Source organism: Myotis lucifugus, unplaced genomic scaffold (genome assembly GCF_000147115.1).
Source record: "Myotis lucifugus unplaced genomic scaffold, Myoluc2.0 scaffold_88, whole genome shotgun sequence".
In the NCBI taxonomy this organism is placed as follows: Eukaryota; Metazoa; Chordata; class Mammalia; order Chiroptera; family Vespertilionidae; genus Myotis; species Myotis lucifugus.
In genome coordinates, this window is record NW_005871136.1 from 4,048,936 (window position 1) to 4,075,004 (window position 26,069).

Consider the following 26,069-nt stretch of genomic DNA (forward strand, 5'->3'; position numbering starts at 1 on the left):
TGATTGGCTGCCTTCTGCACGCCTCCTACTGGGGATCAAGCCTGAAACCCAGGCATGTGCCCTTGACTGGAATCAAACCAGGGACCCTTCAGTCTGTAGGCCGATGCTCTATCTACTGAGCCAAACCGGCTAGGGCTCATCATTGATGTTTCTATCTCTCCTTCTCCCTCTCCCTTCCTCTCTGAAATCAATAAAGATATATTTTTTAAAAATTAAGTCATCTAAGGTGTTGATTGTATATAATAGGATACACTTGTGCAAAAACGACAACAACAAAAAACCCATAAACCAACACACCCAAAACAAAACAAACTCAGATATACACTAGTACCTACTATACAAAATGTTTAAGATACACAAAACTGATACAGTGGCTTCTAGTGAGGGACTCTAGAAATCTGGGGTAGGAGAGACTTCCTTTCTGTTATGTACACTTGATCCTCTGAAATTTATTTTCCATGTGCATGTTTTCCTTTTAAAATTGTATTTCAGACAAACAAGAAAGGGAATAATATAACATCTAGGTTACCCCCTCACGGCTTAAGAAATAAAACAATTATGACTCAATTGAAGTCCCTCCATAGCCATCCTAAGAGACAGCAGCTCTCCTGAATTTGCTGCTCATCTTCCCCATAAATGCTTTTAGTATATGTTGTTTCTCTATTAAAAAACAACAGCCTAGCCGAGACGGCTCGGTGTTCAGCGCAGACCCATACACCGAGAGATCACCGGCTGGGCTTCCAGTCAGGGCACATACCGGGGTTTCGAGCTGGACCCCCCCAGTAGGGGACGTGCAGGAGGCAGCCCATGGGTTTTAATGTTTCTCATCAATGTTTCTCTCTCCCTCTCCCTTCTTTTCTCTCTAAAATCAATAAAAACATATTTAAGAACAACAACTTAAAAATAAGCATCAGGATTCTAGACTCGCCTACGTCCACCTCCCCAAACCTGCACAATATGAGACTCCTGCTAAGGAGAAATCCGGTCTCCAAAATGGAATGTGGAGAGAGGACTCAGAGGAATACAGAGCATCTGGATTTGAATTCTGCCTCCTGCATTTTACTCCCACGTGGCCTTGGGCAGCCTCTGCTCTGAAATCACCGTAAATCATCTCACTGTTCAAGGATGCAATGAGATCACCAGGTTAAGGCCATGGGTCCAGCGCCGGGCCTATGGCGAAGGCTCGTGCCCCACCCCCTGTGGCGAGGCGAGGAAGACACCTAGATGTCGGGGAGAGGGCCATCCTCCACCCTCCGAAATACTCACGGCGCCCACGGGCAGGGAGGCAGAAAGCACCTCCAGGCCTGACCTTGGCCTCGGCCAGCGGCCCCGGCCATCGCGCGGCAGCATGGCCGTTGCCCCCACCAACGGCCTCCCCAGCTCATTGGCTGTAGCGGGGGACCCGCCAGCCAATCAGCGCACCAGGTTCGTGTGGGCAAAGGCCGAGTCCAGGCTCCCGTGGGGGCGCCTCGGTGTGAGTTTTGTCACTTTTCGCTAATTGTTCGGCTGCCTGGCTGGACTCGGGGACTCCCAAGGGCAGGACAGTATCTGCTTTCTTTAATGCTGATCTTCAGGGACTACTGCGTAATAGACACTCATTTGGTGAATAGATAGATGCGGAATGCACACCCCTCGGTAGGTCAAACTTTTAAATCTTTGTCTCTGAACAAACAGGTGAAAAAGTTCATTCTGGAGTTCAGGCCCTTGCTACTCCAGGTGTGATCCCCAGCAGTACAGCTGTCGCCAGGGAGCCTATTAGAAAGGGAAAACCTCAGGCCCCACTCCAGACCTACTAAGTCAGGATCTACATTTTAATGTCCCAGCTGATTACTACAGCATCTTATCATCTGAAAACAACGATTCAGTCACTCCCGTTTGATCTGAGAGCAAATAAATGAACATTCTAAGTCCATAGTAGATGCTAAAAGTAGCCTAGGTGCGATGGAAGCATCAGAATCTAGGACCAGTCCTTACAAAACTGAGTATTTTATTTTGAGCCCCTGTTATCTTCCTCATGCTCCAAGGTGAGGATTTACCAATGTTCTGTTGCAGAGCAGGCCGTGTGTATAGCGTTTACTCTTATAATAGGCCTATTTGCTTAGCCCAGAATAAGAAGTTTCCTAAAATACACAATTCACACGTGGCATTGAGATAGCTTTCCTTCCACTATGTAGTTGACATTTACAAGAGACAAATATCATAGAGAACTGGGTAATTATCTGAATAATTCATGTAGAAAATTCATGTTTAGGAGAATGTGACTTTTGGACCTCAATTACAATCTCTCCTCATTGCCACTGAATGTGATACCAGCGGGTGAAGTCCCAAAGGGAGACTCAAACCCTGAGCCAGCAGGGTTCTTGGCTTTGAGCAGGAAAGAATTCAAGAAGCGAGCCTGACAAGAGGTTAAAACAGAAGCCAGTTTATTGAGCAGAGAGGATAAGCAAGAAAAGCCACTCCACTGACAGAGTAGTGGACCCTCCTCACAAGAGAAGGAAGAGAGACGCCAACTGTCTCTTGAGATTGAGCTTATATCTGTAGTTTCTATGGCAAATTCCTGCCATGGGGAAATAAGAGAGTTGGGGGGCAGAGGGGAGTTGGGAATAACTTGAACCTTTACAAGGTGTATTTTGTGTCCTTGTGTATGGATATGGTATGGTGAGTAGCTATTAATCTTTGTTCTGGAGGCTCCTTATGGTCTGCTTTCATCTCTGGCCAGCCGAGTTCTGTGTCAGGCAGCATGTAACAGGCCCCTGACTTAACTTTGTTTGACTTTATTAATTTATATAGTTCTCATGCTCCTCTCCTATATTAAGTGAATAAAATTTTTAAAAATTCTGTCATTCTTCCATCAGTATAGGTGCTGTGCTAACAACAATAACTCTGGCAACATAGCAGAGTTTTTGAGATGACAACCTATATTACTTTATTTAAAAAATGCAATTTGTATAGTTTTAGCTTTCATATTCACTGTGGTGGCACGGCAGTCTGACCCATATTGCAGATTGTTTAGGTTTAATATGCCTTCTCTTTTGGGGTCCATTTGGGCCAGAACAAACACTTGTCTCTTGGTTTTGTCCTTTACTGTCTCAACTTCTTAGTGCCTCAGTTGTTAAAAGCAGGTAATAATTTTTTAAAAAGCAGATAATAATAGTAACTCATTATAAGGTTGTTATGAGGAGCAAAAGCTTAGATCAGTGCGTGTTCAATAAATGTTAGATATGATGAAGATTATTGAATTGCTGTGATCTAGAAAGTGAATTCAGGTGATTTTTTTTTAAAAAAACTGGCTTTTGAACTTTATCTATTTGTATAGGATGCTATATTACTTTAAAAAGTAAAATTTTTCTGACCAGCCCTCATGGCTGAATGGTTGAGCATCGACCTCTGAATCAGGAGGTCACAGTTTGATTACCAGTCAGGGCACATGCCAGAGTTGCAGGCTCGATGATTCTCTCTCATCATTGATGTTTCTGCCTCTCTCTCCCTCTCCCTTCCTCTCTGAAATCGATAAAAATATATCTTTTTTAAAAAGTAAAATTTTTCTGCAATATCTTTAATTCTGTTTTGAACAGTAGTACAATTGTATACTAGGGTATTTTGATATATCGGATGCTGTAGGTTATAGAGCATGGACTTTGGAATTAGAGGTGGGTTTGGATCCAGGCTTGGCACCATACTCTTCAGTGTGAACTTGGGCAAGGCAGTTACCTCATCAGTAAAAATGGCATGGCAGCTGACCAGCCTCATACAGTTTAAAATTTAAATGTTAGAAATAATCTATATGAAATTATAAAAATATATCTTTATTGTTTCAGAAGGAGGGAGATGGAGAGAGAAACATCGATGAGAAAGAAACATCGACGGGCTGCCTCCTGCACGCCCCCTACTGGGGATCTAGCCCCCAACCTGGCCATGTGCCCTGACCACAATCCTCCTGGTGCCTGGGATGAAGCTCAAACTGAGCAACACCGGCCAGTCATCTCTGTGAAAATTTTAATACAATATACCTCACATATAAATATTAACCGTTGTTTTTCAAAGGCAAATCAAGGGGCAGATGCGAAATTCAATATTAAATTACTTCTTCCACAACTAAATCCAAGAAAGTTTGACAAGGACAAGTGTATCCATGGGCACATTATACCAGAATCTTTCAGGACTACATACCATTCTGTAACTAAAATGATCAAAACTATATATCAAGAGCTGTGACTTGTATCAAACACATGTCACCGTTTCCCCTTGTTAACCATGTCAGCTATTGGGACTTTTTCTATGGAAACCAAAACGTCAGCCCCCAGGTGTCCGCACCCTACTCTGTCACGTGACGCACCCCTTTCCTTCTTTCCCCACCGTTGCATCAGCCAGTTTAGAGCTGCCTTCCCAGAAACCCGCTGAGAAGCCCGGGTTGATTGGCATACCCATTGACCAATGAAGTCCCGTAGAGGTGAGGCGCGGTGGGGCGCTTTCCATCTGCGCGCTCTGATTGGACGGGGCGCTGCGCGTTGCGGCCGGCGGTGGTTTCTGGCTGTGCATCTGCCCGGTGTGCGCCCACAGGTATTCGCGGGCCGCTGGCGGTGGGCTGAGCGAGGAGTGAGGCCCGGCGACCCTCGGGGGAAGCAGACAGCCTTGGAAATCTACCGCGAGGGCGGCAGGGCCGGCGTCTGCGAGCGCAGCGGCCGCAGCGGCTGCTTGGCCAGGCCTCGCGAGGCCTCTGGAATTGGACCTTGGGCGGGAGCCGGGGCCCGGGCAGCGGACACGGCAGCCGAGCGCTGGAGTGGAGCGGCCTCCGGTGGCCTGAACGAGGACCAAGCTCTTGGGAGGATCCCGGTTGCCATTGACTACCCACCCAAAGCGGAGGTTTTCTTTCTCTTAAGTTTGTATCTCCTAAGGGTGAGCGGAACGTTGGTGGTCCAGGGTGGAATCTGTATGAACCGTTCTCTGAATTCTTAAAATTAGCTGAACAGCTGACAGCCGGTCCGGGCCCCATCATGTTCAGCTGTTCCTTTCTCAGACAGCCTGCGTTTCCTGGTGTGCTTTTAAGTTCATCCCGAGTTTGCTCTTAGAGACTTGTTCATACCTGGTTATGAAATTGTTAGCGACCACTCTTCTAGATGCTGAGGATACACCTGTCGTGGGGAGCAAAACCCAGGCATGGTGCCCACTGGTGTGGCGCTGGCAGCCTGATGGGGAGGTGGCTCACACAAGCCAGCAAAGGCACGAGACTGAAGGAAGGGGCCCGGGGCTGGGAGAATAAAACAAGGAGAATCTGATCAGCCAGGAGGAGGCTTCCTTAGATAAGTCTCTCTGAAATTAAGAGCTCCAGCATGAGAAATTAGAAAGAGGGGAAGCGTGGGAGTAGGGTAGATAGCTGACCTGGCAGATGAAGGGCTTGGGGAAACGTCCCTGAAGGCTGGTGTGACTTAGGGTGCTCCGGACTCAGCTCCTGCCAGGAAGTGGGATCTGAGGACCAGCCTCTGTAGCCCATAGAGCCTGCCAGCTTCTTTTTTTTATAAATATATTTTATTGATTTTTTACAGAGAGGAAGGGAGAAGGATAGAGAGTTAGAAACATCGATGAGAGAGAAACATCGATCAGCTGCCTCCTGCACGCCTCCTACTGGGAATGTGCCCGCAACCAAGGTACATGCCCTTGACCTAATCGAACCTGGGACCCTTCAGTCTGCAGGCTGATGCTCTATCCACTGAGCCAAACCGGTCAGGGCTGCCAGCTTCTTTATATTGCGTAGATGAGTGAGTGGTGGTGGTGGGGACACGGTTTTTAACAGTCCCAGGCTGTATTGGGCTATTACTGTCCAATGTAGTGGATTCTTTTACATCATACTGAGGTTATTTCTGTGTATGACTGTCTCCCCATTAAAGACATAGACCCATTCACCTTGGTTCCTAGTACCATGGTACGCACTCAGTAAGTCGACTGGAGAAGCAGAAATGGAAAGTTCCTGCCTACTTGCCTCAGGTAGCCCATGTACAGGGCGAGCAGTGAACACTGCAAAACAGCTAACATGGTGCCGCGCAGAATTGCCTCCGTAAATTCATCTTTGTCACCTTTATTGAGATTCATTGAGAGCATGATGAGAAGGGGTAAGGAAGAATGCGGTGTGACAGAGTTTCGAAAAACCCCAGCCTTGACTCCTTACCATGGACACAAAGTCCTCGCCTGTAGAAATTGCAGTCAGCTATTGATTTGGCTCTATCAACCAGTGTTTCACCATCTTTTTGATCAAAGGGCTTTTGTTTGAATAATGAGTTGATTGAGTTGTGAATAAATCAATTGAAATTTTGGTTAAAACAAAATCTGAGAGAGTTTCTTGTTCACTGTATACAACCTTTAAAAATTTTTTTTAAAAAATATGTTTTTATTGATTTTAGAGAGAGGAAGAGAGGGGGAGAGAGAGAAAAACATCAATGATGAGAGAGAATCATTGATCGACTGCCTCCTGCACACCCCCCACTGAGGATTGAGCCCGCAATCCGGGCATGTGCCCTTGACTGGAATCGAACCTGGGCCCCTTCAGTCTGTAGGCTGACACTCTAGCCCAGCCGTGGGCAAACTATGGCCTGCGGGCCGGATCCGGCCCATTTGAAATGAATAAAACTTAAAAAAAAAAAAAGACCGTACCCTTTTATGTAATGATGTTTACTTTGAATTTATATTAGTTCACACAAACACTCCATCCATGCTTTTGTTCCGGCCCTCCGGTCCAGTTTAAGAACCCATTGTGGCCCTCGAGTCAAAAAGTTTGCCCACCCCTGCCCACTGAGCCAAACCAGCTAGGGCAACAGAGGTTTTAGATCAAACCATTTACCTGTGTCCTGCTTTGACTTGGCCTAAGAAGCCAGGAGTCTTATATAATGCCTACTTATCTCTTAGTTTTTTCCTCATTTTTTTCTTTGGTTATTTTCTGTAGGGTTACTTTCAAGATGGACTCAACCCTCACAGCAAGTGAAATTCGGCAGCGATTTATAGATTTCTTCAAGAGAAATGAGCACACCTATGTTCACTCATCTGCTACCATCCCATTGGATGATCCCACTTTACTCTTTGCCAATGCGGGCATGAACCAGGTAAGGCTTTTCTCCCTTCTTTCTGGCTATTTGTCCACATAGGAGGCAGCAGAGCAGTGATAAAGCAAAGCTCTCGGAGTCCGACAGACTCCCGGGTCTGTCACTCACTGTGTTGTCTTGTGGAACTTACTTTATGTCGTTGAATAATAATAGTGCTTGCCTTTAGATTGAAGAAAGGCGTAAATAAAGTTAACGCACTAAAAATGTTTAGCACAGTATTTGAGTAGGTACTCAAATATTAGCTATTATTTTTAGTTGTGATAAGAGGCTCCAATATCCACAGATAAAACTTGTATGCCTCTCAAGAAAAATGCAACTGAAAGTAAAAATGTCAGGCCAAGTCAAAGCAGGACATGGGTAAACAGTTTCATCCTGTGTTTAATCTGTTAAGTTTGCCTTTGTTTTCCCCTAAGGAAAAAGCTGTTTTCTTAGAATGAGAAGCTGGGTTAACCTGGCTGAGCCCTGAAGAGAGCTGTTAACTATTGCAATTCTCCTTCATATCTTCATTATCTTTGTTTTTTCTTTATAAAACAAGTCAGTGCTTCATGATTCTTTCAAAGCTTTGCTTTCATCCTCATTCTAGGACATGCAGTTTTATTGGGGTTTTTATAGTCTCTCTCTCTTTTTTTTAAATTGATTTCAGAGAGAAAGGGAGAGGGAGAGAGAAACATCAATGATGATGCCTGGCCAGTATAGCTTACTGGTTGAGCATCGATCTATGAACTAGGAGGTCACAGTTCGGTTCCTGGTCAGGGCACATGCCCAGGTTGCAGGCTCCTGGGCATCCAGTGGGGGTTGTGCAGGAGGCAGCCAATCAATGATTCTCTCTCATCATTGATGTTTCTATTTCTCTCTCCCTCTCCCTTCCTCTCTGAAATCAATAAAAATATATTTTTAAAAAAGAAAAAATTTTCATTTTAAAAAAATTACAATTATTGCCCTAGACAGTTTGGCTCAGTGGATAGAGCATTGGCCTGCGACCAAAGGGTCCCGGGTTTGATTCTGGTCAAGGGCACATACCTCAGTTGCAGGCTCCGCCCCGGCCCAGGCCCTGGTCAGGGCACATGCAGTAGTCGACCAATCGGTGTGTTTCTCTCACATTGATGTTTCTCTCTGTCTTTCCCTCTCCCACTCTCTCTAAAAATTAATGGAAAAGTATCCTCGGGTGAGGATTAAAAAAAAAATTATAATTACTAATTATTTCATTTTAATTCACTCAATTTTACATATTCACAAGTGGCTGGTAGTTACCAAATTGGAGAGGTCTAGTGGGAAAAATAAGGTAGAGTTACACATATAACAATGGTATACCAAAGCAAGGTGATAGATACTGTCTTCCTACACATCCAGTCATGTTGATTTTACTCTCTTAATGAAGGTCTCAATTTTTTTTCTTCCTTCTCACCTTTACTACCAAGCCAGTACATCGCTTTTTAAAAATATATATATTTTTTTATTGATTTCAGAGAGGGAGAGAGAGATAGAAACATCAATGATGAGAGAGAATCACTGATCGGCTGCCTCCTGCATTCCCCCTACTGGGGATTGAGCCTATAACCCACACATGTGCCCTTGACCAGAATCGAACCCAGGACCCTCAGTCCACAGGCCAACCCTCTATCCACTGAGCCAAACCGGCTAGGGCGCCAGTCCATCACTTTTAGAATAAGTTCTTCCAGAAAGATGATACAAACCCTGACGGTCAGATTTGCAAGGAAGCACACGTTTCAGCGCATCCACCTTTGGCTGTTACCTTAGATCTGGCAGGCCTTTCTCCTGCACGGGTCGTGTCACTGGTGGGGACCATTAGAGAACTAGAATCGGGGAGAAGCTGCTCCAAGATAGGTTGCCCTGCTGTAGCCTTGCAGGGCCACCTGCCTCTGAGAAGCTTCTCTATTCCTGGCTAATTAAATCACAAACGGAACAGTTTGTATGTGCTCTCTTCCTGTCAGTGTGTGGCCACCTAGTCTACCTACAGCTCTTTAAAAGTTGAAATGTGCCCTTCTTTTTTTCAGTTCAAACCCATCTTCCTGAACACTATTGATCCATCTCACCCCATGGCAAAGCTGAGCAGAGCTGCCAATACCCAGAAATGCATCCGGGCCGGGGGCAAACACAATGACCTGGACGACGTGGGCAAGGATGTCTATCATCACACCTTCTTTGAGATGTTGGGCTCCTGGTCTTTTGGAGATTACTTCAAGGTAAGATCAAAGCAGGAGGTCTGTTGGGGTTTTGAGCAAAATAGTCATTACCACTGAGGGAAGCGGATTCTAATTTTGCTTGTCACTCTTAGGAGTAAATCTTCTAAATGATATTTTAAGACTTCCTGGTGGCAATACCTATAATTTGATGATTACAGTTCACATTTGGATTTCTTGCATAAGTCAATAATCCTGAATTCTGCTGAGTTTATTTATTTTTAAAAATATATTTTTATTTATTTCAGAGAGGAAGGGGGAGAGATAGAAACATCAATGATGAGAGAGAATCATTGATCGGCTGCCTCCTGCACACCCCACATTGGGGATCAGACACACAACCCAGGCTTGTGCCCTGACCAGGAATTGAACCATGACCTCCTGGTTCATAGGTCTATGCTCAACCACTGAACCATGCTGGCCGGGTGTCTGCTGAGTATATAATGAAGATGTTGTCGTTTTCTATCTGTGTTCTCAGGATCTGGACATTTTGTCCTCATAATAAATAGTAGAATAAACCAAACACTGGCTTGGCCATGTTCCACATCTTCCTTTTCGTTCCTTTTTGTAGGAATTGGCATGTAAGATGGCTCTGGAACTTCTCACCCAAGAGTTTGGCATTCCGGTGGAAAGACTTTATGTTACTTACTTTGGTGGGGATGAAGCAGCTGGCTTAGAACCCGACTTGGAGTGCAAACAGATCTGGCAAAACTTGGGGTAAGACTGCAGCTCACATTTGATGAGAATGGAGGAGTAAAGTGATTGGTGCCAGAGTAGGCTTTTAGGACTTGGGGTACATTGCCATTTCCCATTTCATGATGGAGGTGGGGTGACTGTGAGTAATTATCTTTTGGTACCCACATTGTTTCTTAGTAGGTTTGATTGGTCATTCTATTTTAGAAAGCCAACATAAAGTCATATTTTTAAATTTTTGTATATTTTTAGAAATTGTGCATATAATTCACATGTTGTAAAAATCCAAACTACGTAGAAATGTAAAAATAGGAATTAGAAGTTTTCTAAGATTAACCATTGTTAATAGTTTGATATCCCTTATATACTCTTCAAGGCCTTTTTCATATTTCTGTAGCCCTATGTGTATCTTTTTCAACAGAGTGATATTCTTAATATGAAACAGTTTATTTCTTATGGAAATGTAATGGCATCAAACAGGTCTAGGACAAAGGAAGTTGTTTTTTGTTTTTTACTTGGGGATGTGGAATGAGGAGGGGTGGAGAGCTTGGTTAGGGATGCAGGAGAGGAGTAGTAAAAGCCATTTGGGTTTTTAAAAATGTAATATAATTCTAAAGTAAAATCATGTAGCATAAAAGGTAACATGATAGATGAGCTGTATGTGTTCTGTGCTTTAGACTGAATAGAATTTGTGAAGTGCTGTACCAAAAGGAATCTGTGGAGAGGTGTACCCTGTAGACAGCTGGGGTGCCCATGGTGTCCTTGTCTCATATTCTTGTTCTTTTTACTGAACTCTGTTGTTCTTTAGTACATAGCTTTTTTTAAAAAAATACTGTCAATGGCCTTAAGCTAATATCTTTTTTTTTCTTTTAAATCCTCACCCAAGGATATTTTTCTTCTCTTTTTAAAAATTTTTTTATTGATTTCAGAGAGGAAGGGAGAGGGAGAGAGAGATAGAAACATCAGTGACGAGAGAGAATCACTTATTGATTGGCTGCCTCCTGCACGCCCCCTACTGAGGATCGAGCTCGCAACCCGGGCATGTGCCCTTGACTGGAATCGAACCTGGGACCCCTCAGTCTGCAGGCCGACGCTCTCTACTGAGCCAAGCCAGCTAGGGCTAAGCCTATCTTTTTTTTTAAATATGGAACGCTTCACGAATTTGCGTGTCATCCTTGCGCAGGGGCCATGCTAATCTTCTCTGTATGGTTCCAATTTTAGTATATGTGCTGCCGAAGCGAGCACAAGCCTATCTTTTTTAAAAATATGTTTTTATTGATTTCAGAGAGAGGAAGGGAAAGGGAGAGAGATAGAAACATCGATGATGAGAGAAGCATTGATCGGTCGCCTTCTGCACTCCCCCTACTGGGGATTGAGCCCACAACCTGGGCATGTGCCCTGACCAGGAATTGAACCTCGACCTCCTGGTTCATGAGCTACACCAGCTGGGCCACTGCATAACTTTTTACTACACTTAAGCAATGCAGCCTTTCTTTCTTTCCTTTTTTAACTTTTACTTCAGGTATATTATTCCATCCAGCTTCCCCTTGTGGGTGGCCTGAAATTCCTACTTGGTTAGACTCTATAGCGTAATGTACTTGGGCATTTTGGGCAGTAACATATGTGAAACTTAAATACTGACCTTGACTTCTTGAGTCCTGTTTTACTTGGCTTTCTCTGTGTCTGTGCTTTGTTTATTAAGTAAGCACAATCTCTTTGGATTGCTTTATTATCTAAGCAACTTTCAGCAGTCAGCTATTTTTAAATGTTTTAATCTTATTAGATTCTTTTTGGTATCATTTTAAGGTAAAATATAGATGACTAAATTAGGGTATTGAGAGGTAACTTTAATCAGCAGGGTTTTTTATTTTTTTAACACATACTGTCATATAGTCATTTTTTAAAATGAAGAACCATTTGTCAAGAAAATATTTGCTTAGATTCTAGTCGTATGCAGCATAAAGGTTTCCTTTTTTTTTTTTGCCTGGTTATATTTTTGCTCCTCTTTATATGCAGTCGATGTCACTCAACCTTCAAGTCTCCTTTATTTTTTTAAATAGATTTTATTGATTTTTTTTTTTTTTTTTACAGAGAGGAAGGTAGAGGGTTAGAGAGTTAGAAACATCGATGAGAGAGAAACATCGATCAGCTGCCTCCTGCACACCCCCTACTGGGGATGTGCCCGCAACCGAGGTACATGCCCTTGACCGGAATTGAACCTGGGACCCTTCAGTCTGCAGGCTGACGCTCTATCCACTGAGCCAACCGGTTAGGGCAAGGTTTCCATTTTTAATGTGTTCCTTTCTAGGTGTTATCCGTATCTTTGCATATTTTTATTTAGTCATGTTTGGAGCATATGTATATTTTGTATCCTATTGTTATCACTCTTGAGAAGAATCATGTTCTGCCTCTTTAGCAGGGCCTGTATGTAGGCGTGGCATTAGTAATTGCCAGAGAGTGGTCCATCTTTGTAGAAATTTATAAGGATCTCTTTTTGCAGCGGATTAAAGTCTGTGCTAAATCCTGTCCGTGGTTATAACCGGGCTTATCCTCCCCACTGTGTGCAGGGTGGATGACGCCAAAATCCTCCCCGGCAACATGAAGGATAACTTCTGGGAGATGGGTGACACAGGCCCGTGCGGTCCCTGCAGTGAGATCCACTATGACCGGATCGGAGGGCGGGATGCTGCACATCTTGTCAACCAGGATGACCCCAACGTGCTGGAGATCTGGAACCTCGTGTTCATCCAGTATAACAGGTGGCCCTGGGGTCCTGGACCATTCCTGCTGAGATGTCCCATATATACTCTCCCAGGCTTTTCTCACATTTCTGTAGCCCTGTGTGTATCTTTTTCGACAGTGTTATTCTTCATATAAAAGTTTATTTCTTACGGAAATGTAATGGTGTCAAACAGGTCTAGGACAAAGGAAGTTTGGGTTTTTGGTTTTATGTCCTTGGGCTGCACAGAGAAAGAGGAATCAGGCGTGTAGCTGTCTTCTCATCCTGGTCTCTGGGGACAGTGGGGCAGTGCTAACGCAGGCACCAAAGGCATCATGGCATCTTGTGGCCATTCTTTTATTTCTCAGGTTTTCCCTCTGATCTCTGGGTCAGAGCTGGGGCTATTCTTTTATAAGTGAGTTTTATTCCCCATGATACCTACTTGAAGGCTATTTCTGTAATGTCATTTGGGCCATTATTTTATTTTTTTGAAAAATTATTTTTTTTTAGTCCTTAACCAAGAATAATTTTTTCCATTGATTTTTTTTTTTTAAGAGAGAGTGGAAGGGAGGGGAGAAACAGAGAGAGAGAAACTTCTATGTAAGAGAGACATATCGATTGGTTGCCTCCCACCCACACCCCAATTGGGACGGGGGATAGAGCCTGCAACTGAGGTACATGCCCTTGACCAGAATCGAACCCAAGACTCTTCAGTCCATGGGCCAATGCTCTATCTACTGAGCCAAACCTGCTAGGCCTAGACTGTTATTTTAAAGCTTAATTTTTCTGAAGCTTTGCCTCCCTTCTAAATGGACCCCAGAGTACTTCTTACCTTTCTCCCTTCACTCCCCTCCTCCCACCAAATCAGGCAGCGGCAAATGACAAAAAGTCTCCATCTGCAAGCTGCTGTGTAAATGAGTTTTAATTGGCAGGGAGAGGTCTGAGTCCTCATTTCAACTTCCTTTTTCTCTGATCATGCAGGGAAACCGATGGAACTCTGAAACCTCTTCCTAAGAAAAGTATTGACACAGGGATGGGCCTGGAGCGACTGGTGTCTGTGCTGCAGAATAAGATGTCCAACTACGACACTGACCTTTTTGTCCCTTACTTTGAAGCCATTCAGAAGGTACTGGCCCTTTGCAAACACTGCCAACTTGTGTGGAAGTTTTCAGGCTGGGCTCTTAGCAGTGCTGTCAAAAGTTGAATAACCAGATGCTTTGCTAGCTGAGGGTCCTGTGACCATCTTGCCAACTTTACTGTTCATAACACAAGGCTCTGGGCACAAGGCACTATAATTTGTGGAGAGCAAGGGGCTGGCTGGAGGCCCTTTAGTCCCACTGCTCTCACCTTTCTTGGCAAGAGGTTCGTTCTTTCTCCTAATGCCCCTCAGTCCTCTTGGAACGTCCTAGGGCAGTCGTTCTCAACCTTCTGGCCCTTTAAATACAGTTCCTCATGTTGTGACCCAACCATAAAATTATTTTCGTTGCTACTTCATAACTGTAATGTTGCTACTGTTATGAATCATAATGTAAATATCTGATATGCAAGATGGTCTTAGGCGACCCCTGTGAAAGGGTCGTTCGACCGCCAAAGGGGTCGCGACCCACAGGTTGAGAACCGCTGTCCTAGGGCAAGGCAAGGCCAGAAAGGCTGTTTCCTCATGTGCTGCCTCCTGGATTTTATCTGTAGGGCACAGGTGCCCGGCCATACACTGGGAAAGTTGGTGCTGACGATGCTGATGGGATTGACATGGCCTACCGGGTGCTGGCTGACCATGCTCGGACCATCACTGTGGCTCTAGCCGATGGCGGCCGACCTGACAACACAGGGCGGGGGTATGTTACACGTGGGGCGATGTTAGGACTCTGTGGAACTTAGAGCTATGTTTTATTGTTTTCTTTGTCTTCTAGGTAGTTGGCGGGAAACTTTGTTTAGGGATGAAGGGAGTTTCAGATCACACTAAAGAGTTGTCGCTTTATTAATTCTTTGCTGCTAACTACAGATGATACAGATTGATAGAATATTGGCAGCAGTGGGGGAGGAGTAGGTCTTGACTAGCTCCAGGCAACTTCTTTACTGACAGGCAGAGCCTGGGATGGGGGAATCAAGTCCACCATTTGGTCTGTACTTGCCTCCATCTCTGAGGTCAGGAAAACAAACTACGATTACCCCAGGTCATCCTTGATACATATTTGTAGATATGTTACTGAGTTTTGTGCTGGAATTCATGTTAATGAGCTTGGGGAATGCAAAAAGAAGCAATCATAGGATAAAAGAAAGGCTTTGAAAGAGAAAGACAAAAAGTTGGTCATCTTGCTTTGGGTTGAATTCCAAAGAACTACTACAAAATATTCAGCTGGGACCATATCTAACGGAGGATTGGGTTCTACCTCTTATAGGTATGTGTTGAGACGGATTCTTCGCCGGGCTGTGCGATACTCCCATGAGAAACTCAGTGCCAGCAAGGGGTTTTTTGCTACATTAGTAGACGTCGTCGTCCAGTCCCTGGTAGGTCTATTTCCCTGTTTGCTTCTTCTATACCAAGCACATACCTTGAGGGGGCCCGGGAGGGAGGTAGCATACTGTTAATGAGCATTTTTGGAGGGGTCATGGAATAGTCCCTGGTTCCCTGGGCCCACATCTGTTTCCCCTTTGCCAGGGAGATGCATTTCCTGAACTAAAGAAGGACCCTGATATGGTGAAGGACATTATTAATGAAGAGGAAGTGCAATTTCTCAAGACTCTCAGCAGGGGGCGTCGCATCCTGGACAGGAAAATTCAGAGCCTGGGAGACAGCAAGACCATTCCCGGTGAGGACCAGTTTAGTTTTTTCCTTTCTCCCACGAGGCTGTTTCGTCTTCCTGGAAGAGGCAAGCCCTTTTTTCACAAACGGACAGGGGACTCCCATGCCTCCAGAGGCTGAGCATGGCTTGGTTAGACTGCTTGTGGTGTAAAATGGGGTTTATATTAAAATTATAAAATACATTATTATGATAAAATATTCAAACAACATACAAGTAAAAGTGAAAATCCTTTTTCCCAAATATGTTTCTCAGAGTTAACAGCTCTTAAGGGCTGTGTGTATTCAGGACGATTCTCTATTTGCATACAAATGTATGTGTGTGTGTGTGTGTGTGTGTGTGTGTGTGTGTGTGTGGTTTCCAGCAAAAATAGGAATATATAATACATACTGGTTTTTGAAAATTGCTTTATTTTTCTACCAGACAGAACAAATTAATTCTGAAAGTTTTTTTTTGAAATATAATATAATTTACAAGGGGAAAGGCTGATGAATTTCACAAACTGAACACTTGTTTAGGTTAAGAAACAACTTCACTAGGAGACTTCTTGTGCTTCCTCCAAGTCATTTCCAAAAGGTTTGACGGCTTTTCTGACAAGTGCATAGACCCAGTACTCACCTTGTCTCTTTAATCCCTCTGTCACTGTCAGCGTCCTCCTGGGAAGGGCTTGGGGGCGAAAGGCAGGGGCCGTCCACGTTACTTGACACACTTCCTTTGTGCTGTGCAGGGGACACTGCCTGGCTTCTCTATGACACCTATGGCTTTCCAGTGGATCTCACCGGTCTGATTGCTGAAGAGAAGGGCCTGGTGGTAGATATGGACGGCTTTGAAGAGGAGAGGAAACTGGCCCAGGTAAAGACTTTGGGGAGTGAGCAGGAGACCCAACACCTACCAAGGCAGGACTTGGCTGCAAAGCAAGGAAGAGTTTCCATTCATTAAAGTCTTTGAAATCCCGTTTTCCCTAGACCAGTGGGTCTCAGCTGGGGGCATTTTGGCCCCCCAGGGGACAGTTGGCAATAATGTCTGAACATATTTTTGTTTACACGACAGGGGGCATGCTACTCGCATCTAGTGGGTGGAAACCAGAGATGCTGCTCACACCCTACAGTGCATAGGCGGCCCCATAACAGAATTATCTGCTGAGATGGAAAAACCTGTTCTAGAGTTTGACATCGGGCATAGTTGAGCAGCTTTGAGTTCTGCATTAGGGTAACTACGCTTGCTTCTCTTACTGGCAGCTGAAGTCACAGGGCAAGGGCGCTGGAGGGGAAGACCACATTATGCTGGACATCTATGCTATCGAAGAGCTTCGGGGAAAGAGCCTGGAGGCTACAGACGACTCTCCAAAGTACAGCTACCTTTCGGACTCCAGTGGGAGCTACGGTACGTTACTGAGCTCGTCTGGAGGGTTTGCAAGAGACACCTAGGGTGTCTGTGGTAGCCTCTCCGTCGGTGCCGTATAGTCACGCTGTGTAATTTCATACTCAGAGACCTTGGTTGGTTTTCTTAGCTCTCTTGAAGTAATTCTAGGTTCATAGGGAGTGTTTTGTTTTTAAGTTTACAGGGAGATTCCTTGTACTCTTCACCCAGTTGCCTCTCATTGTAACATCTAATAGGAAATCAGGAAATGGACATTATATGATTCACGGTGGCTGTTGAATTTGTCATTGGGGATAGTAATATTCTAAGTTATGAAAAATCAAACAGGCACGACATGTTTTTCCTCTTTTGCTCCAGCAGAGATATCTAAATCTATCCAAGCAAGCTCACAAAAGAGTATATTCTTTGCGAATTGACCTTGAAGTAGGGGATTTATTACTACTGTTTAAGAACTACTCATCACATTCACCGAGTTTCTGCTCAGTAGCTGAGTTAGGGTGACCAGCTGCCCCAGTTTTCCCAGAACTGTCCCAGTGCTGACACTGAAAGTCTCGCATCCCAGGAAACCCTTGGGTCCAAGCAAACCAGGACAGTTTGGACACCCTGTGAGTGCTGCATTCCCTGGTGGGAAGCCAGTGTGTTAAGCCTTTTCATGGAGTCTGGTGAGCTTGCTTTCAAACAAAATTAGATAATGAGGCCCCAATGAGAGTTTGAGAAATAGAATGCAGCAAAAGCCTGGTAAGAACGTGTGACCGAAGTCATTGACCCGCTTCCCCTCCTGTGCAGCGTTTGAGAGCACAGTGGCTACAGTGATGGCTCTGCGCAGGGATAAGATGTTCGTGGAGGAAGTGTCCACGGGCCAGGAGTGTGGAGTGGTGCTGGACAAGACCTGTTTCTATGCTGAGCAAGGAGGGCAGATCTACGACGAAGGCTACCTGGTGAAGGTCGATGACAGCAGTGAAGACGTGAGCCAATATGCATGCTTTGTCGTTAGCAGAGAGGGGTCTGACAAAGTGCCAGGCCTGGTCCGGGGTGGCTTTGCTGGCTCCTCAGCACTCGGCCTTGGGGAGCGGACACCCTGATTTTTGGGTTGTGTTCCACAGTCTGTATTTCTGAAGCTGAGGGAGCTGCTTATTGCACCATGTTGCTTGCATAGCCATGAGGTCCCCTTGTAGCAGGATCCTCACCGCCAGATGCCTGGGTTGATCCTCGGTTCCTCTGTGCTTTCCTCATAAATAGGGAGAGGCAGCTCGGAGGGGCAGGCATCCTTGTCAGAGTCTCAGCCTTTAGCTCTGCCACTGCTGACTCTGTGGTCTCGGATGAGTGTCCTAGTCACATATGGGTCCATATATAAGATGGCGTGTGCATATAATGTAAATGTGTACACAATGGTGCATGCTATGTATAGATAACAAACACATGGCATTAATGGTGTATATACATTTGTTGGTTTATTGGTCTCCTTCTTGACTCCCTTCAGAAAACTGAGTTTACAGTGAAGAATACTCAGGTGCGAGGAGGGTATGTGCTACACATAGGAACAATCTATGGCAACCTGAAAGTGGGGGATCAGGTCCGACTGTTTATTGATGAGGTGAGTTGAATTATGCTGGTCAGCATTGAATCTGGTTAGTACTCACCTCTTTTTTTCTTTCTTTTTAATTTATCGATTTGAGAGAGAGAGGAAGGGAGAGATACAGAGAAAGAAACATCAATTTGTTGTTCCACTTATTTCTGCATCCGTTGATTGATTCTTGTATGTGCCCTGACCAGGGATTGAACCTGCAACCTTAGCATTTTGGGACCATGCTCTAACCAACTGAGGTACCTGGCCAGGGCATCCTTTTTTTTTTTTTTTTTTTTTTTTTTAATTTCAGCTTTATTGAGGTATAATTGACATGTAAAATTATAAGGTATTTTAAAGTTCAGTCATATGCCACTTAACAGTGGGGATATATTCTGGGAAATGCATCGTTAGGTGATTTCATCATTGTGCGAACATCAGAGCGTGCACTTACACAAGCCTAGATGTTATGGCCTACTACACATCTAGGCTGCATGGTATATCACCGTTTTATATATGGCCTGTCATTGACTGAAACATCATTGTGCAGCACATGACTGTACATCACAGTGATTTGATGTATGTACTGTTCATCTCCTCCCTGGCTATAAATTGGTCCATAAACATAAGGGATGAATCTGAGAGTTAAATCTATATATACGTTCCCATGTCAGACCACAGTGATTTCCATTGTGATCCTATAGACTTGTTTTCATGAATTGCCTTTCTCCAGGTTAACTTCAAATACTTCTTCAGAACCCAAGGATCCTGTATTAATTAAGATATTTATTTTAGACCTGGCATGTACCTGAGTTGCAGGTTCCATCCCCAGCCCCAGTTGAGGCTCATGCAAAAGGCAACCAATCAATGTCTCTCTCTCTCTCTCTTCCTCTTCCTCTTCCTCTCCTCTCCTCTCTCTAAAAATCAATGGGAAAAAATATCCTCAGGTGAGGATTAACAACAAAATAAATAGATTCTATTGTATGTGACAGAGCTCCAAAATAACAGTAACTTTAAACAAGATAGAAATGTGTTTCTCACCTAAAAGTCCAGGCTTATATAGAGGCTGTGCCCCACAAAGTTATTGGGCCCAGCTTTTCCTTGCTTGTTGCTTTGCCATCATTCCTGGGGTGTTGCCCTTGATTTCACGGTCCAAGAAGGTAGCTATCACATTGGTTTTCTAGGTCAGGGATCGGCACTGTTTTAGGAAGGGCCAGATTGTAAATACTTCTGGCATTTTGGGACATAACTGTCTCCATCACAACTACTGAACTCTGTCGTTGTGGCACAAAAGCACCATAGACGATACGTACACACATGAGTGTGGCTGTGTTCATAAACCTATTTATGAAAATGGGTGACAGGCCAGATTTGGCTCATAGGCCATGGTTTACCACCTCCTGTTCTAGGCAGGGGGAAGGCATGCCCTTTCCCCTGAAGGGTGTGCTTACAGCTCATTGACCAGAACTTATCACATGGCTACACGTAGCTGCAAGAGAAGCTAGGCAACGTAGTCTTTATTCTGGGCAGCCATGTGTCCAACTAAAAATTCTAGTACTTGGGAAGATGGGGAGAGCAAGTATTGGGGGACAACCAGCAATCTGTTGCAGATCCCTCCACAGCCGCCTCTCTTTACAGCCCCGACGTAGACCTGTCATGAGCAACCATACAGCTACCCACATTCTGAACTTCGCCCTGCGCTCCGTGCTTGGGGAAGCTGACCAGAGAGGCTCCCTGGTTGCGCCTGACCGCCTTCGGTTTGACTTCACTGCCAAGGGAGCCATGTCCACCCAACAGATCAAGAAGGCTGAGCAGATTGTTAATGAGATGATTGAGGCAGCCAAGGTAGGTTGGGTCATGAACCTCACTCCTTCCTGCACCATCACTTTCTGTCCACAGAGTGTCAACCCAAATGCTCTTGCTCCATCGTACCATATTCTGTCCCGCACGCAGGTTTGCTTAAAGCAGTGATTCTCAAACTGTGCTCAGTGGGGGCAGTGCTGGTGCTCAGCAGAGGGTCTGAGGGCCTCTGGGGAGCGGCAGGGAGAGGTCCTTGCTCCGCTCCCTGCTTAGGACAACCAGAGCTCTTCTAGTACGTGTTTTACATAAAGCACATCCATGTAAGATTTGTTCACAGTTTAACAAAACATGGTTGGAAATTTCTGTTTTGATTCCCTCGACTATACATAGTACCTTCTTTCAGGAGGCTGTGGGCAGGCAGAGCCGGGATTAGAAACCCAGAGCCCTGCCTGCAGGACCACACTCGTCGTAGTGCTCCCTGCTGACCTCCAGAGACCTTTCCCAGCCTCTGTTCCGTCTTCTTTCCCCGCAGCCCGTCTATACCCAGGACTGTCCCCTGGCAGCAGCTAAAGCCATCCAGGGCCTGCGGGCTGTGTTTGATGAAACCTATCCTGACCCTGTGCGCGTCGTCTCTATTGGGGTCCCAGTGTCCAAGCTGCTAGACGACCCCTCCGGTCCTGCTGGCTCACTCACTTCTGTTGAGTTCTGTGGGGGAACGTGAGTACCTCGGGGAGCAGTAGCGGGGCCAGTGGCATTACCGCTGGCGGATGTAGGTCCTAGACCAACTGTAGTTTATCTAAGGTTTGAACAAAGCCCCAGAAGCGCAGTTGGCAAACAGCATCCCAAGAATCCCAGCATGGCAGTGCTTGTGAGCCTCCTAGGAGGAGGCACTTCCCACACACTGTTTGCTCTTGTTCCTGTGCTGATCCCATACGAGTTGGGATTCTTGGCCTGTGAATTCAGGATTCAGCAAGGCCATAGAGTGCTCATCCAGCTCCTGGTCTGGTCCCAGCCCCTTTCCTTTCCGGGGGCCTCACTTCACTCCCTTTGCTGCTTGAACAACATCTGAGCTGTTAATCTCATTGTCTCAGCCGGAGTCAGGCCCCACTGTAGGCCCAGCTCAATTTGGCTTGGGATAGCCACTTATTTCCGCCAACTTGAATTCCTCCATAGCACTTGGTACCTCCCTGGGGTCTTCCGGGGATGGTTCTGGTGACCTGGGAAGTTCCTGCTTCCGAAGGAAGCCTGGTGAAACATTTGGGCCTTGGTAGGGCCCTCCAGGACCTCCTGCAGGCCTCAGGCAGGCAGGGAGCAGTAGAGCATGTGGAGGGTGAGAGAGTATATGGGGACCAGGTTCCAGGCCTAATTCTGCCTTGACACTTTGCACAACCCTCTTTAGAGCACAGAAAACAGCTTTCAAAGGCTCTATGCCTCACAGGATGACTGAGAGATAATGAGAGTTTGAGGTTCTCTGAGCAACAGGGAACAAAGCCTGTTTGTTTAAAGGGTTGTAGGGTTTTAAATTAATCTCCAATATTCTCAACTAGTGAACTGGGATAGAAGAATATAGCTTATGTTCCACCAGAGAGAACCAAAAACGTGAATGAATGTAGAGCCCGCCAGCAGTTATATAGCATTGGGTATTAGGGACTAGTTTCATTTGATCTCATTTGATTTTCCCAACAGCCCTGTGAGGGAGCATAACACCTACTCATACATGAGAAAACAGGCTCAGAAACATGGCGTCTTGCTTAGTGTCACAGAGCTCTCAGCCCCTTCCTGGCCAAGCTGGATTCTGAAATTCCTTTAAACATGCAGGGCCTTTTCCCACTGTCCCCTTTAGGGAGCTTCCCTAGGACTGACCTCGAAGGGCTCAGGGCTGCAGAGCCAAGGGCTTCAGGGGTGCAGTGGGGAGCAGGGCACCTGGGCTTCCTCATAACTACGGGCTTTGTGTTCTGCCATCAGTCACCTGCAGAATTCGAGTCACGCGGGAGCTTTTGTGATTGTGAGTGAAGAAGCGATTGCCAAGGGCATCCGGAGGATCGTGGCTGTCACAGGCGCTGAAGCCCAGAAGGTGAGCAGATTGGGTGGTTCGTGGCTTAATGGAACAGGGCAAGAAGAGCTTAGTCTGCAGATCCACAGATGGTGGTGTGGCTGCTGCAGTCAGAAGCAGAAGTACAGGGCTACCCCAAATGTCCCCAGTTACCTGGCGGAAGCAAGCCACCAGTGCAAAAGACTTCATAGCTATCTTACTTTTAATCTGTGCAATACATGCAAATCCTGCCTTGTTCCCAGTAATATATGTGTCTAGGAAGGTTAGCCATGGTTTTGCTGTGACTTCCAGTGTCCCCAGCACTTACCCTCGTCCCCCTGGGGGTACGTGCCTAGTTTGAGATGGGAACAGTTGTGTGGGGTGGGGACTAGCTTGTGCCTGATGTGTGCTGAAGCCTCCTAACTTATGACTTCTCGTTTACCTGCTGACCCTGAGCTAGTGCAGCCTTTCCCCTGGCCAGGCATGTGAGGAAGGTGCTCCGTTTTGGGTCAAGAGGCTGCAAACACTTGCTCCCTGAAGGAAGAGAAACTTCTGGTGTCTCAGGGATGTGTTGTTCCATCGCCTGCCATCAGTGTTGGCCACAGTTGTTTATAGACAGAATAGTGAAGCTGAAAGGCACCTGGAGTTTACAACTCTGACTGTCCCCTCCCAGGCCCTCAGGAAAGCAGAGAGCTTGAAGAAGTCTCTTTCTGTCATGGAGGCCAAAGTGAAGGCCCAGACTTCGCCCAACAAGGACGTGCAGAGGGAGATCGCTGACCTTGGAGAGGTAGGGCGGCTTCCCGCTCCTCAGGGCCTGCTCAGTGCTGGATCCTAGGCCTGGTGACCAGACACACCCTTTCTTGAACCCTCAAGTCTTGGCTCTCAGCGCTGTGGGCCTTGGGACTGACTTCTGCTGTCACGCAGCCTTGCAATAGGGAGTCCATGGACCCCGGAACCTGCCTGCTGCCCCCATTGCCAGTAGTAGGGGGGCCCGTCCCAAGCATGAGTGTACACTGGTGTGGAGGGAGTTTGGGGAGGTGCTGTGGGTGCCCAGTTTCCAGTTTCCGGTGTTCGTTAATATTCGGGGACTTCCAATAAGCCCTTCACAGGCTGTGTCCACTGCTTGGTAGGGACCAGGTCTTACAGGGTTCCCATCTCTTTATTCTGCCTCTTTCTCTCCAGTCCTGCTTGTTAAAACTGCTGTAGTTAACCCTGGCTGGTGTGGCTCAGCGCACTGAAGGGTCTCAGGTTCCATTCTCGGTCAAGGGCACATACCTGGTTGCAGGTTTGATCCCCAGCCTGGTCAAGGCACCTGCAGAAGGCAACCAATCGATGTCTCTCTCACATTGATGTTTCTCTCTCTTTCTTGCTCCCCTCCTCCACCTCCCTCTTCCCTTCCACTATCTCGGAAAATCAATGGAAAAAATATCCTCAGGTGAGGATTAACAAAAAAATGAAGTGCTGTGGTTATTCATAAGTGACCGACCGCAATACCATTTTTTTGTTTTCTCTTTCCTTCTGGACACTAATCAGGGAGGACTTTAGTGTTCAAAGCTAGAAGAGTGGGGTAGGCTGGGCTGGAACCTCACATCCTAGCTCCTTGTGGTTCTTATCTGAATGGTCTTCCGGTTCTGGTTCCAGGCCCTGGCCACTGCAGTCATCCCCCAATGGCAGAAGGATGAATTCCGGGAGACTCTCAAATCCCTGAAGAAGATCATGGATGACCTCGACCGGGCTAGCAAAGCTGATGTCCAGAAGCGAGTGAGTCCTGGCAGAGCTGGTGGCTGGAAGGGAACCAAGAGGATTTACCCAGCAAAGACCGCTGTCTGGGTGTCAGTCTGGGCCTGGGACCTGAAACCTCTCTAATGGACCTTCCTCCCTTGTAGGTGTTGGAGAAGACAAAGCAGCTCATTGATAGCAACCCCAACCAGCCCCTCGTCATCCTGGAGATGGAGAGCGGCGCGTCAGCCAAGGCAACCCAGGGGCAGGGCTCCAGGGGCTGGGTCTCCAGGCATTGCTCAGTGCCTATCCGCTGCTTGTCTCCTCTCGGGGGCTCATCAACCCTCTGGTGGCTGCAGTCTGAGTTTTGTGGCTCAGAGCGGAGTGGTCATCTGAGGGCCCACTCTCTGGGATTGAGGTTAGGCTAAGCCATGGAGAGATCTGGTGGTTGGAGAGCTAGGACCAGCACCTGGTCTAGGAAGCGGGGGAGGTGGGGTGAGGAAAAGCTCCGAGAACTGAGCTCTGCAAACTCGCTGTGCTTATGGGGAGCCTGGCCCTTCTCCAGGGCCATGGCCTGATGCCAGGTTCTCCCACAGGCCCTGAACGAAGCCTTGAAGCTCTTCAAGACGCATTCCCCACAGACGTCGGCCATGCTCTTCACAGTGGATAATGAGGCTGGCAAGATCACGTGCTTGTGTCAAGTCCCTCAGGTCAGAATACCCTGCAGCCCTGTGCCAGTGGGGGTCTGTAGCTTTTCTGAGGAAGCTCAGTTCTTACAGTTGTTTGCCCAACCCCCAAGTGTGTTTGTGCAACCCCCATTAGAAAAGCTACAGACACCCTTCTCTCTTTTAAAAAAATTGATTTTAAAGACAGGAAGGGTGAGGGAGGGAGGAACATCAATCATCTGCCTCCCATACGTGTCCCAACTGGGAATCAAACCCACAACCTGGGTATGTGCCCTGGCCAGGAATCAAACCTGCCACCTTTTGGTGCACGGGAAGACACTCCAACCAACTGAGCCACACTGAGCAGGGCAAAGAAATAGCCCTTCTCCTGCCCTCCTGTTGGTCCCCTCCAGCATCCCTTTCCTGGTGGATGTGTTTAACTGTGCTGGCTGATACCTGGTTTTGTCGCTCAGTATGCCTATCTTAACCGTGGTACCGCTGTAGGGTCTGCCTCGGCCTCTGGCAGCATCACCCAGGGCAGGAGTGGGTGTCTGTGGTTCCCCCTCCTTTTTCTTTCCCTCCCCTCTCAGTGCCTCCCTCAGTTCCATCCTCTGTCCTGACTCCCACTTCTCCTTCCTGTCTTCCAGAATGCAGCCAACCGGGGCCTGAAAGCCAGTGAGTGGGTGCAGCAGGTGTCAGGCCTGATGGATGGCAAAGGTGGTGGCAAAGATGTGTCTGCTCAGGCCACAGGCAAGAATGTGGGCTGCCTGCAGGAGGCGCTGCAGCTGGCCACTTCCTTTGCCCAGCTCCGCCTGGGAGATGTGAAGAATTGAGGGGAGGGGTGGCTTCCACTTGGAAGCGTCTCCCCCGCACCAGATGTATCCGTTCAGCCAGGAGATCTCTGTCTGCCACACAGACATTGGAATCTTGGGACCTTTAAATAGCCCCATTTCTCCTCCTAACTCAGCAGTAACTGGAACTCACTTAGGTGCCAGCCTGTGACTCAATGCCCACGTTACGTTTCTGCCTGGAGCCCTACACCTGAGCACCATCTGTGTAGAACCACTATCCCAGTATTGCTACTAATCATTGTCATGCTCATGTCTATAAACAGTTTTCTGCAGACCCAAGGCTCTAGGTCTGCATGAAAGAACCATTTTTGCTGCAGAAAATAAAAGGACCATGTGCAATACTTGATACCCTGTGATTTCTATGACTGGCCACCCTCCCACCACCACCAATAGGTGCCCCTGTGTGACAGCCTGAGGCTCCCTGAGTGAAGAATAAACACTATGGTTCTGGCTGCAGTCCTTGCAGAGTCCAGCCCCAGACCCCTGAATTTTGGGAATGGCCCCCAGGATTGCCTCAGATGTTTGTGGAGATGGCCCACAGGATGGAGCAGGA

General features: G+C 46.5%; 1 protein-coding gene and 1 non-coding gene across 5 annotated transcripts; one reads left to right on the forward strand and one right to left on the reverse strand.

Annotated features, from left to right (window-relative positions):
• The first annotated feature begins 4,438 nt into the window (after positions 1–4,438).
• Positions 4,439–25,862, forward strand: AARS (alanyl-tRNA synthetase). 4 transcript variants are annotated; one of them, XM_014457969.2, is made up of 21 exons: positions 4,439–4,560; positions 6,935–7,091; positions 9,107–9,295; positions 9,864–10,009; positions 12,553–12,744; positions 13,686–13,830; positions 14,394–14,539; positions 15,104–15,212; positions 15,364–15,514; positions 16,233–16,357; positions 16,744–16,888; positions 17,672–17,850; positions 18,366–18,479; positions 20,088–20,294; positions 20,782–20,966; positions 22,215–22,323; positions 22,955–23,068; positions 23,923–24,042; positions 24,168–24,254; positions 24,597–24,710; positions 25,313–25,862. In XM_014457969.2, exons 2-21 carry the CDS (start codon positions 6,948–6,950, stop codon positions 25,496–25,498), a joined length of 2,907 nt encoding a protein of 968 aa, XP_014313455.1. In that variant the 5' UTR covers positions 4,439–4,560; positions 6,935–6,947; the 3' UTR covers positions 25,499–25,862. The 4 variants fall into 4 exon arrangements, with proteins under 4 accessions (XP_014313455.1, XP_014313452.1, XP_006091282.1 ...); XM_014457966.2 differs by lacking the exon at positions 4,439–4,560 and adding an exon at positions 4,570–4,896; XM_006091220.3 differs by lacking the exon at positions 4,439–4,560 and adding an exon at positions 4,571–4,863.
• Positions 11,124–11,230, reverse strand: LOC111826534. Its single transcript, XR_002829889.1, has one exon. It is a non-coding gene; the product is annotated as a U6 spliceosomal RNA (small nuclear RNA).
• Positions 25,863–26,069: the final 207 nt, after the last annotated feature.

Bases quoted from the DNA above. Each gene is read 5' to 3' on its own strand.
- AARS (XM_014457969.2), top strand. From the start codon at position 6,948: ATGGACTCAACCCTCACAGCAAGTGAAATTCGGCAGCGATTTATAGAT. The intron at 23,069-23,922 runs GTAGGGCGGCTT...TTCTGGTTCCAG, and splicing joins AGATCGCTGACCTTGGAGAG to GCCCTGGCCACTGCAGTCAT. The intron at 24,255-24,596 runs GCAACCCAGGGG...GTTCTCCCACAG, and splicing joins AGAGCGGCGCGTCAGCCAAG to GCCCTGAACGAAGCCTTGAA.